Source organism: Atta cephalotes (assembly GCF_000143395.1).
Source record: "Atta cephalotes unplaced genomic scaffold scaffold00054, whole genome shotgun sequence".
NCBI classification, from domain to species: domain Eukaryota; kingdom Metazoa; phylum Arthropoda; class Insecta; order Hymenoptera; family Formicidae; genus Atta; species Atta cephalotes.
The window spans coordinates 800,568-812,104 of record NW_012130118.1 but is presented as its reverse complement, the minus strand read 5'-3'; the positions used below and the strand labels follow the sequence as shown (position 1 = coordinate 812,104).

Genomic DNA, 11,537 nt, shown 5'->3' with positions numbered 1-11,537 from the left:
TTATATAGGTTCTTCTCCCTCTGCAACAATTAAATGGATCTCTATATAGCATCAAGCATATCACACAATAATATTTAAGTCTTAGTTTTAACACTTACCTTCACGATCCCCTTCATCGTCCAATAGATCATCCTCTTCATTGACACCATCATCTTCATCATTCACAGCCTCATCCTCATCATCGTCTTCATCAACATCATCCTCGACCACCACTATACTATCATCCCCCTCTTCTCCTTCTCCTCCTTCATCACCTTCATCCGCACCATCTTCCTCTTCATCCTCCTCTTCGCTTTCACATTCTTCACCGTCGCCCTCAATACCATTTTCAACTTCCATATCTGGAGCCAGGTAATACTAGAACCATCAAATGATAATAATTAAAGTATTATAGTACTAAGATATATAGAAATAAATTAATACTTTTCAATATCGACATATCCACATTTAAATGTCTTTAGAATACTCTTTAAATTCGTTGAAATAGAGTTTCACTCTAAAGGATGAAAATGGAGCCAATCTTAAAAAAAAGTGGCTTAATTTTCAATTTTTAAGAGTAAGATGTACTTGACATGTTTCAAAGAATAGTATTTACCTGCAATGGATTAGGCCACATATCATCTTTAATAAGTTCAGCTATCTCATCTGAGCTTGGATCTCCGTGATCCGTAAACCAATCAAAAAATGACCTGTGCTTGAGTGGCCTCTTACGTCCTTTCAGTGGTGCTTTGGTTTTTGCTTTCTTTGTTAAATCCGCACCTTCTTTCCAACGAATAGATGTACTTTGAGATGCTGGATCTCCTGCAAAACAGCAGGAGATTCATCGCAACTATGACACTCAATTGAATTATATCATACTGTATATTATTTTTTTACTGTATATTATTTAAATTATAACAGAATCATAGTTTTCCATATATTATTGATTTAATAGGAGATTACTGACAACAAATGCGCTCACCAGAAGATCCTAGATGAAATTCCTTAGTTAAAACATCGTTTTCGAAATATGGATTCTCATCAAAGTAAAAATTAATCCTATAGCCAGATTTGATATCTTCGAATTCTTCAACTTCTAATTTGTTTAAGAATCTCAATGCATCTTCCTCGTCTTCTTCTAATATTTCTGCTATTTCTTTGTTGTTTACAAACTGAATTTCTTATAAGGAAAAATATTAATATGAATCAATACTTTTACATAAATAACAATCGATAATAAAATAACAATTATTAATGCTATTTTAATTTGAAACAATTCATGAAAGAAAATCAAAATTGGAGCTAAATAATTCTAATTTAGAAACATCCAGAATTTGATCTGTACACACTTAAGAGTTACTAATTTAGACATGAAATATTGAAAGATTGACATATAATCGCGTTTTCACGAGCTGACAACGGCACGGCGCCAAGCCTCCGAGAGTGTAGCATTAATTTGGGGAGTGATAGAAAAAGCATAATCATAAAATGCGTAGTCGTCTATAAGTCTATAAGCGGTTACACACGCTCACGCACGTACACAAGTAGGTAAGATGGCGGCGGTTGCCGGTGGACGCCGGCACCGTCGAGAAACGTCAAAAAGTCTCGCACGCCGTACGCCGATCTCCCGTTGTCGACTCGCGAAACGGTGGGCGCGGCGTCGATGAAAAGGATACAGCAGTGACCCAGAAGTTGGGTATCCTCTTAATGATGTCGTTACGCTTCTGGAAGTAGGGCTTGCGCAGCTTGTTATACTTCTTCTCGACCTCGAGGATCTCGTCGCTGGCCTTCTCGTTCAGGCCATCGATTTGATTCTGACAGCCGTCGATCTCCTCGAGGGTCTTCTGTATCTCGACGTCGTAATCGCGGACATCTCCCTCGCCCGAGCCTGGATCTTCCTCCTTGGCCTTCTTGTTCGACGACGACATGGTTGTTAAACGCGCGCTCTCGCCACCACCACTACTACACGCCGCACTCTGTTCTGTTTATTTCCCGTACGCTGTACGCGGTGTCGCGATTCGCGGTACGCGTTCGCTGGTTCGCTCTCGTCACGCCAAATGCCCCAAGTGGCCAAATGTACGACGCGCGCAACCGACTTACCGACTGCGACCCATGACTTGCTAATTCTCTAGACAGGCGAATTCGTGACCTGATCTGGTCAGCCACCGCGCCGGTCGCATTAAGTATTAAGTCTGTATTGCATGAATTTTAATTATCCTACAAGTAAAAAATGAATAATTCATATATAATATCTCTATCAAAGGCTCCGTTCAGCAGAGAAAGCACCTCTCTTTGTGTAAAATTCTTTAATATGATTGATCCTGCCTTTAGTTCCTTGCTAGATCTAAATGTATAAACTACACAGTTACAAAGCTGAACGCAGCCAAATTGATTATTGAAGTTTGAAAATTAAAAATCAAAGTAAAAATTAAACTGAGACAATTAAGACCTACTAAAATTAAAATAATTCGATTGTTCAAGTTTTATTGCGTTTTAGTCTAACTTTTAAGGTGCAGCTACATTATACATTAGAAGAAACAAGGAATTGGAAATAAAGAATAAAGATTTCAATCTATCAGAAATCGGTTACATCGGAATAGACAGTTCCTGATAGGTTGGAATCTTTGTTTCTTACTAATTCCTTATTCTATTGTGACTGCACTATTAAGGTTCTATTTACAATTAAAATGTCTACAAATAAGAGATAAGATAATAAATCTCGATAAGATAATAAAGCTATAACAAGCAATAATAAGTATGATAATTAATATGCGTTCAATAATTGTCATATTAATTAACAATATTACTGTACAATTTCTTTTTTACAATTATAAGCTATTAAACAATGTAACTTTTGTTCTTCAATTTCACAAGCTTATTATTTTATATATTTTATGAATAAATACTTTTTAGTCTAAAATCAAGTAAGCAAAATGTATGCTAACAATAGATCTGTTCGCGTTGCTTGCACTTTTGACGCTCGACATCTTCACTTTCTCTCTTTTCAAGGTAAAATATGTATCTATCTCATTTTAAGTGCAAAAATATTTGGGGATTTCATGCAACGCGAATAGACCTATTATTTATAAATAAATATAACAGGATTCATGTACATATAATATTATAATCTATATAATATTATATCTATATAATCTATATAATATTATAATCTAAAAATATTATATTATAATCTATAAAATAATGAATTTTACGGTTGATATTTTTTCACAAAATAGCTTTATTTAAAATTCTATAAATGTATAATTATGAATAATATAAATATATAACTTAAAGCTGAAGCACAGATCCTAATTTGCATAACGTACAATGCATAAAGCATAAGAAAATCAACTATAGTTTTTTTATTTCATAAAAAGGAAGAAAACAAAGGATCTTGATTGATTCATTTTCTTATCTCTTTTGCATTATATGTTATGCACTTTCTCGGCGTGCTATATTCTTATTGTAATTACTGTAATATGTAAATGTCTTAATGCTTGAAATAATTGTAGATATAGCTTTTAAATTTTGATTTATCATCTCATATACTATTATTATATTCTTATGATATTTTGGCAATAAATTTCCACGATACTTTAATTATTATACTTATATTATTGATACTTTAATTAAGTATAATCAGCAATCATTGTTTTGATTGATGAAAATTATGACATATTTTGCTATTCTAATTATCGATAATAATGCAATTTTATCATTAATATTTATTATAATATTTATTATTATAACAAAATTTTAGATTCATTGAAATCAACAAAAGCATCAGGAAAATATATTCACTTAAGAGATGACATCAATTAAATTTCAAGAATTCTTAAAATTTTTATTTTGAGGATTTGTAGACTATGAAAGATTAAACTTTCAAACGTATAATACAATATTAAGAAATAATCAAATTATATCGAAAAAATTGTTCATGCATAAATATGTATAAACATACATAATCATATATATATATATGAAATATGTTCATACATCTCTCCTCTTTCTTTTGTAAAATTCTTTTTTAGTATAATAAAAATAATAATAGTAATATGAAGACATAAAAAATAATTAAAAGGATAATTTTCACATTGTTCGTTTTAGAAAAAAAATAAGTTTGGAAAAATATTTTAAAAAATTGCTCACAATTATGTATAGTTTTATATATAATTATACATAATTTCTTTAATTTTTTCTAAAACAGTAGTATAAAAATTATCCTTTATAGTACGCGACTAAAAATCTACAATTATTGCAATTTCAAGAGGAATCAATTTTTTATAAATTTTTATCAGTACCTATAGCAGCATAAAAAGCTTGCAGCAATATTGCTGCAATGTTTGCAATGTTGCTGGAATGATGTATGTTGTAATAAGTACTGACTCATTCGCTTGTTCCGCCCGCGCAAAGCACGTAAGCACAATTTCGAGTTTCAAGTGTTGTCTCTGGTTGATCCGGTTGACTCGGGACAGCTGGAAATCCTCGCAAGAATTGTGGGAAATGATATCCGGTCTGATATTTCCAATCTTCACGCATCAATCTCGCGTGTCGTCGTCATCATCGTCGCCGGCGTGGCGATAGAAATGGAAAAGTTTCGCGGAAAACGATGTGATTTCGAGATCGAAGATTCCGGCGGATAAAAATGTTCCTCATAGCCTCATACTGATAGAACCGGGCCGTCTACTGGCGCGACTCCCACTCAGCGGCGTCGACGCGAGCGAATGGCGATCGGCGCGCGCCGTCGCCGGTATGCGCGACTGCCAATCGCCGTCCGCGTAGTATCATCGCGTCCGGGATGTCGTTCACGGAACCAAGATGGCATCCGAGGATGGTGCGGGTATCGTGTCAAACGTAGGATATGATGTAAATAATACAAGCCAGCGGGCAATCGAGTCAGTTGGGAGCGAAACAGTGGGTGTTACGTCATTCAGGACGGCGGCACGTATCGTCATCGAGGAGACGGACGAAGGTGCGCGCGATCCCGCGCATAATTCGCCGAGGACGCCCACGGGTCTCCCTGCAGCGTCACCGTTTCACACGAACACGGAAGGGCACGCGTTACAGAGAAACACGGGCCTCGCGAGCTCGTCTGGTGATGTGGCTCAACTGGTTGCGAGCAGCGAGCCTAACAACGAAACGCACCAGCCGTCCTCTCAACGGCGCAGCATGTCTCGTCATGATAGTGACCTGGACGACACTGCTCGTCTTCCAAGAGAGCCAAACGGTAATTTCTCCTTCTATATTATTTCTTATTGCGTGAAGCCCTAGAAAGTAGATTTTCATGCGACCGGTTCTTTGATATCTGTCATTTGTAACGCCGGAATGTATTTATCCTAATGGTCTGCTGAAGTCTGACAGCTACCTGGCAAAGCTTCGCATTCCAATGTTCTAATCCATAGATTATATTCAATACAGATAAAACATAGTTGAGTAATAATGGAAACAATTGTGTTGATTTGATATGTATGCAATTACTAAATAATTATTATTGAGAGATAAATTTGTAAAGTCTGTTAACGATATTGTATTTTATATTTCATAATCCATATTTATTTTAAATTTATTTTTAATTTATAAAGGTATAGATATAAAAATTGATCTGTATGCATTATGCTATGAAAGTTGTATTTTATTTCTTCTCTATAGAATTAATATAAAAACAGATTGATTAGAATTATTTTCATAATAATTATTATTGCATATTTGGCTGAGATACTACTAAATATTTGTGTATGCGTTTTATTTACCAAGTTTTAAATAATATAAATAGAAAAAAATGTTAATTTAGAGATTTTAGAGTCTATAATGATAGTTCTCGAAAAGAAAATAATTTTTTCATAGAAAAATAATACGAAGCCCAAATTTTAAATGTGGTTATATATTTTATAATAGTATAAATAATATTAAAAATGAAAATTGAAAATTTGGGTTCTTAAAATGGATTATCATTCATCTTATACTTCTGTACTCAAAACCCTTTCACTTTCGACTTTAAAATCAAAGACTGTATCATTTATTACACTTGATAAATAAAATGATATATGTATGATACAGGAAGTCCAGATCATTGCAACAATGATGTAGTAAAAACTGCTAAGGATCCAGTTGAACATGTATGTATCGTGCAATTTTTGCAAGATATTTTTTATATTATTATGCATTCTACACTGACATGTATCATTGACAGTACAATATTCTTACATTTAATTATATTATAGAAATGCAATCAAGGCAATCGTTATCTAATTAACTTTTTTCTGTTTAGACTGATTCCACACGTAACAACGACACAATGTTATCTGGAGACATGCACGTATTATCCACAAAAACAAAATTAGAAGGATGTGTGAATTTTTCCAATAATACCCCACAGTTGGGAGAGAGTCCACAAAGTAATGGCGAAGTGATCAGTAGTCCGAGGAGTCCAGATTATCCTCCGAGAGTTTCTGTCAGTCCTCATCCTCACAGTCAAGATACGACATTTCCCATTAGCATGATGTCGGCGAATTCTACAGTTATTATGGACACAGCAAAATATAGCGAAGAAAATACTGAAAAGAACACGATCACATGTATGGATAAAATAGCTGATAATCTATTTTGTTCGTCGCCGAAGAAAATAGGCGATTCACAAGTAATAAAAACAGAATTGAGCGAGCAGCAAGACATTGTCAGAGAAGACGTTACAAACAAAGAATTGACAGCAGATCCTATTGAGATTAAGAAAGAATTTGTGGATTTACAGGAAACATTTGAAATGGTTAAATCCGAATGGACAAAAGATAATTTTTCGGAGATAGAATCGAATAGAAAGAAATTGGTAATAGAATTCCATGACAAATCCACAGATTCCATTGCTAATCCATCTTCCAGTTTGCATTCGTCTTCGAGAGAGAAACGTTCAAAAGAAGACAGACGATATTGTTCACGATGTCACAAACGCAAAGGAATTAAACGAGCAAGCATTGGTGTACAGTGCAAACGGGACCGTCATGTTTTGTCTTCGTTGAGTAGTAAGGTCCTCCCTTTCTCGAAATCAGTCAATGAAAACTTAAGGTTAAACCTACAAACGAAAAACTATAAGATGTTAAACAATCCGGTGACGAAAAAGGAATTACTGGAAGGCCTAAAGTACAAAAAGTTCATCCATATAGAAACGTATCCTAATGGTGGTGCAACAGTTGTCCATATGTTTCAGGATGAAATTGGTACTTTAACAAATGAGCAAATGCAAGAATTGGCACAGGAATATTTCAAAGTACGTAAACACGATTTAATGTTGTAATAAAATGAGAAATTGAAGCAGCTTTATACGACTTTAACCAAAACTTTTTTAGTTTTATGCGCAGTTAATTCTTAATGTATAAAATTGTTTTTCTAGGTGGTTTTTGGTGAAGACGAAAATGGAAATGCTCATCATGTTATGGGTATAGTACATAATGCAGCTGCATACTTACCTGATCTTCTGGACTATATGGCGAATAATTATCCCACATTGACTGTAAAAAACGGAGTTTTGGGTAGAAACAGTGATATAGAAACAACCACAATGGCTCAATACAAAGATCAAGTTTGTAAAGCTTATAGTAATGGCACTATTAGATATGGGCCGTTGCATCAAATAAGTCTAGTGGGTACTGTTCACGAAGAAGTTGGTGGATATTTCCCGGATCTACTACAAAAATTAGAAGAAAACCCGTTTTTAAAAATGGTAAGTATATTTTATATATATGTATATATATATATATATAAAACATACGTGCTTGTGTGTGTATGTGTACATATAATCCCGAAAGTTTTTGCCAATCGCTTTTTATAGATAGAGCGGACTAAACTGAGTCAAAAAGTCCTTTAGTTTTTGCAATTTTTGCAATTTTTGCAATAGTTAACAAGATCTTACTAAAAATTGCCAAATATTAATCTTGAATAATTTTTTACTCAAGTATTAGCAACTTTATAGAAAAGCTGCAAAAGACAAAAATCATTTATCTTTTTCTCATAAAGTTCTGAGAATTTTTTCAGAATTTTTTAATATCGTATTTTTCATTTTGATAAAAATAAGAAAATGTAATACTAAAAAGTTGATAAAAAATTCTGAAAAAATTCTTAAAGTTCTATTAGAAGAAAATAAATGATTTTCGTCTCTTGCAGTTTTTATATAAAGTTGATGAAGTATTTGAGTAAAAAATTATTCAAGACCCATAATTAGCAATTTTTAATAATTAATATCTTGTTAACTAATATCTATTATTGTATTGTAAATATTGTTAATTAATATCTTGTTATTGCGAAAATTATAAAATGATAGAGGACTTTTCGATTCAATTTAGTCCATCCTATCTACAAAAAAGGGATTGGCAAAAACTTTCAGAACACCTTAAATATATATATATGTTCTATATTTGCCAATAAAAATCATTATATCCTAGACAATGCCTTGGGGACCTCTATCTGTCGTGAAGATGGATACACCGCAAGAGTCAAACGACGGTCCTATTTTGTGGATTCGACCAGGCGAACAGTTAGTACCAACAGCTGACATAAATAAAAGTCCGTATAAACGACGCAGAACGGGCATTAATGAGTTGAGGAATTTGCAATATCTACCACGGCTCAGTGAGGCTCGAGAGTACATGTTCGAAGATCGTACGAAGGCGCACGCCGATCATGTTGGCCATGGATTGGACAGGATGACCACAGCAGCAGTTGGCGTGCTGAAAGCCGTCCATGGTGGCCAAGCGTCCCAATACAACAGGATTACGAAGGATGTCGTGGCTTTTTATGCGGGCGATTTTACCGAACTTGTCGAGAAATTGCAATTGGACTTGCACGAGCCGCCGATATCACAGTGCGTGCAATGGGTGGAGGACGCGAAATTGAATCAGTTGCGTCGACAAGGTGTCCGTTATGCTAAGATAAATCTTTATGATAATGATATATATTTTCTACCACGCAACATCATCCACCAATTCAGGACAGTTTCAGCTGTTTCGAGTATTGCTTGGCACATCAGACTGAAACAGTATTATCCAGAATCGCAGCACAGTACGAGTATCAGACACAGTCGTGTAGTAAATGAATCTGCTCATCGTATCAAAGAAAAAAAGCCTTTAGAAGCTGTTGGCGACGAACAAAAGGAGAATACGAATCGGCAGCGTTTAGATCAGAAATTATCGATTGATTCTCTCGAAAAGGCGAAGGAAAGAGCAGCCGAATATCAGGGTAATCTGAAGAAATCTGACCAGCATGGTAAGCATCGCAAAAATCGACATCACTCCAGTCATTCGTCACTCAAACGAAAGGATAAGGAAGAGGGTAGCGACAACCAGTCATCAGATCCATTTGGTAGCACTAAATCATCCAAGAGTGAAACTAACGAACAGAAACAGAACAGCGATAAGAGGGACGAGAAAAGATCCGAGAAAAAACACAAGGATCGCCGTCGCAGCAGTGAGAAATCTAGTAGTCATCACACACATAGTAGTAGTAGTAGCAGTTCTGATAACTGTCACTCTTGTAAGAAGAAAAAATATGATAGTAACGGTCACAAGTTAGATCATCGTTGTAGTCATCATGAGAGATCTAATAGTAAGAATATATCGAGTAAAGAAAGCGTTACTGGTGTAGTAGAAACGAGAATAGTTTCCAAGTTTGATAGTTCGTCTTCCTTAAAGGAGACTAAAAGAAGATTGAGCTCAGAATTGTCTCCATCGGTAGACATACCTGGAGTTGAAGATTCTTCTCCAATTATTCTCGACGAAGAATTATTGATGCAGCGGCAAACTGTTGCCAAAACATACGCCACTGAGGTTGTGGATAGGGCGTTGGAGATAGCTATCTACAAATCGAAGACTGATGTCGAGGAAGTATGCCAATCGTTACGTACCGAAGTTTCGGAAGCCTCGAAGGAAGTGTTGGAAAAGATTCACAAGGAAAGCTTTGAAATCGCCGAGCAATGGTTCAAAGATGACACTGTAAAACTGGAGAGATACTGCCATTTGCTCGAGATGGAAACTGTATTAGCATTCACATCGAAAATGGAATGCGCGACGGAAAACGCCGTTAAGGCATTGATTGAAATGGCGGAAGACGAGGCGAAGGAGAGAGCGAAAAGCGAGAAAACTAGCGACTTTGCAACCAACGGTAATCCATGCAGCGAGAATTCAACAGCGACAACGACAACAATAGGTGTCTCTTCATATTCTTCGTCCGCAATATCCTCTACGTCTCCGTCTACGGAGAACGAAAGACACAGCACCAGCAGAAATGGCAGCAGTGATGAAAATTCACCTAAATCGTCCGAATCTCACGGTACGGCTCATTCGAAATCAAAATGCAGAAACAGGGACGAGAAGGATTGCAGGGAGCGAAGGCATAAGAAGAGAAGGGATCACGAGAGACGGGAAAGAAAGCACGATCGACATCATCATCGGAGTCCCACTCAATTAAAATCCGAATCTAAAACATCCGATGACGCCAACAAGGATGATGCTTTGAGCATTCCTGGGCTATCGGATGGTTATTCTACCATCGAAAAATCGGAGCGAATGAGCTCGAAAAGTGTGGAGAAAAAATCCGAGGAGAGGAGAAAGAAATGTCATTGCGACCATCACTGCACTCACAGGCATGGAGAGAAGAGGTCATCTGGCAGTAACACCAGCAAGGACAGTCACGCGACGTCAAGTCGTTCCCACTCTTCGAGCTCGAAACACAAGAGGAAGTCCAGCGCGTCCAGTGAGCACAAGGAGGCGAAGAGACCATTTTTGGAAAAGGACTCGAGCGTACGAACTTCAGAATCGAGTGCGCAGCTGAGCAACGTGGTAAGCACGACGATGACGATGATAACGACGACGACGATGACGACGACGATGACGATGACGACGGCGACGACGATGACGACGGCGACGACGACGACGACGGCGATCGCAACAGCAACAAATTCGACGCATTTGTCGCCAACGAACACTATTGTGTCAACCACGTGAAAAGGTGATTTTTTGGCGACTGTAATACAATCCGTTCGTTAAGGATGTGAATTCGCGCGCGGCGGAACGAAACCGGTGTTTTACTTGAGCGTGAATTTTAATCGTATCGTCGCTCCGTGTCCGAACACATGAGAGGATAGGGACAACGGGATAAATTATAGACCACGGGAGATGTACTTTTAAAAGTAGAGATCGCCGTGTTTCAATCCAAAGACGAGAGATAGGACCTTTACTTGATTGACAGAGTTTGCTATCTTCTTCCTGCGACTACAAACATAGTACACATACATAATACATAAACATTTGAACATAGCACACGCATTCGCCTTAGTCTCGAACAGAGAAATTAACAATACGAAAAAGTAGTATTGTTCTCTAGAAAGTACATCCGCATATACACACACACACACACACACACACACACACACACACACACACACACACACACACACACACACACACACACACACCACACACTACACCTACCTACTACGTACGTACGTACTAACTAACTTACGTTACGTACTAACGTAACGTAAACGTACGTACTACTACTATATAGTACGTAGT

The 11,537-nt window shown here is 36.6% G+C and overlaps 2 protein-coding genes across 2 annotated transcripts; one reads left to right on the top strand and one right to left on the bottom strand.

The window, feature by feature from the left end:
- On the bottom strand, positions 1-1,907 carry LOC105623173 (protein SET). Its single transcript, XM_012204573.1, has 5 exons — positions 1,656-1,907; positions 962-1,151; positions 596-801; positions 99-357; positions 1-20 (listed from the first exon to the last, which is right to left on the bottom strand). The coding sequence occupies exons 1-5, from the start codon at positions 1,905-1,907 to the stop codon at positions 1-3; spliced, it is 927 nt and encodes a 308-aa protein (XP_012059963.1).
- Positions 1,908-4,797: 2,890 nt separating this feature from the next.
- LOC105623172 lies at positions 4,798-10,967 on the top strand. Its single transcript, XM_012204572.1, has 5 exons — positions 4,798-5,206; positions 6,037-6,104; positions 6,248-7,240; positions 7,364-7,693; positions 8,412-10,967. The coding sequence occupies exons 1-5, from the start codon at positions 4,798-4,800 to the stop codon at positions 10,965-10,967; spliced, it is 4,356 nt and encodes a 1,451-aa protein (XP_012059962.1).
- The last annotated feature ends 570 nt before the right edge of the window (positions 10,968-11,537 follow it).

Coding starts and splice junctions, on each gene's coding strand:
- LOC105623173 (XM_012204573.1), bottom strand. CDS start 1,907: ATGTCGTCGTCGAACAAGAAGGCCAAGGAGGAAGATCCAGGCTCGGGC. Junction 802..961: donor ATTTCATCTAGGATCTTCTG/GTGAGCGCATTT, acceptor GCTGTTTTGCAG/GAGATCCAGCATCTCAAAGT. Junction 21..98: donor CGATGAAGGGGATCGTGAAG/GTAAGTGTTAAA, acceptor TAATTGTTGCAG/AGGGAGAAGAACCTATATAA.
- LOC105623172 (XM_012204572.1), top strand. CDS start 4,798: ATGGCATCCGAGGATGGTGCGGGTATCGTGTCAAACGTAGGATATGAT. Junction 5,207..6,036: donor TCTTCCAAGAGAGCCAAACG/GTAATTTCTCCT, acceptor TGTATGATACAG/GAAGTCCAGATCATTGCAAC. Junction 7,241..7,363: donor TGGCACAGGAATATTTCAAA/GTACGTAAACAC, acceptor TTGTTTTTCTAG/GTGGTTTTTGGTGAAGACGA.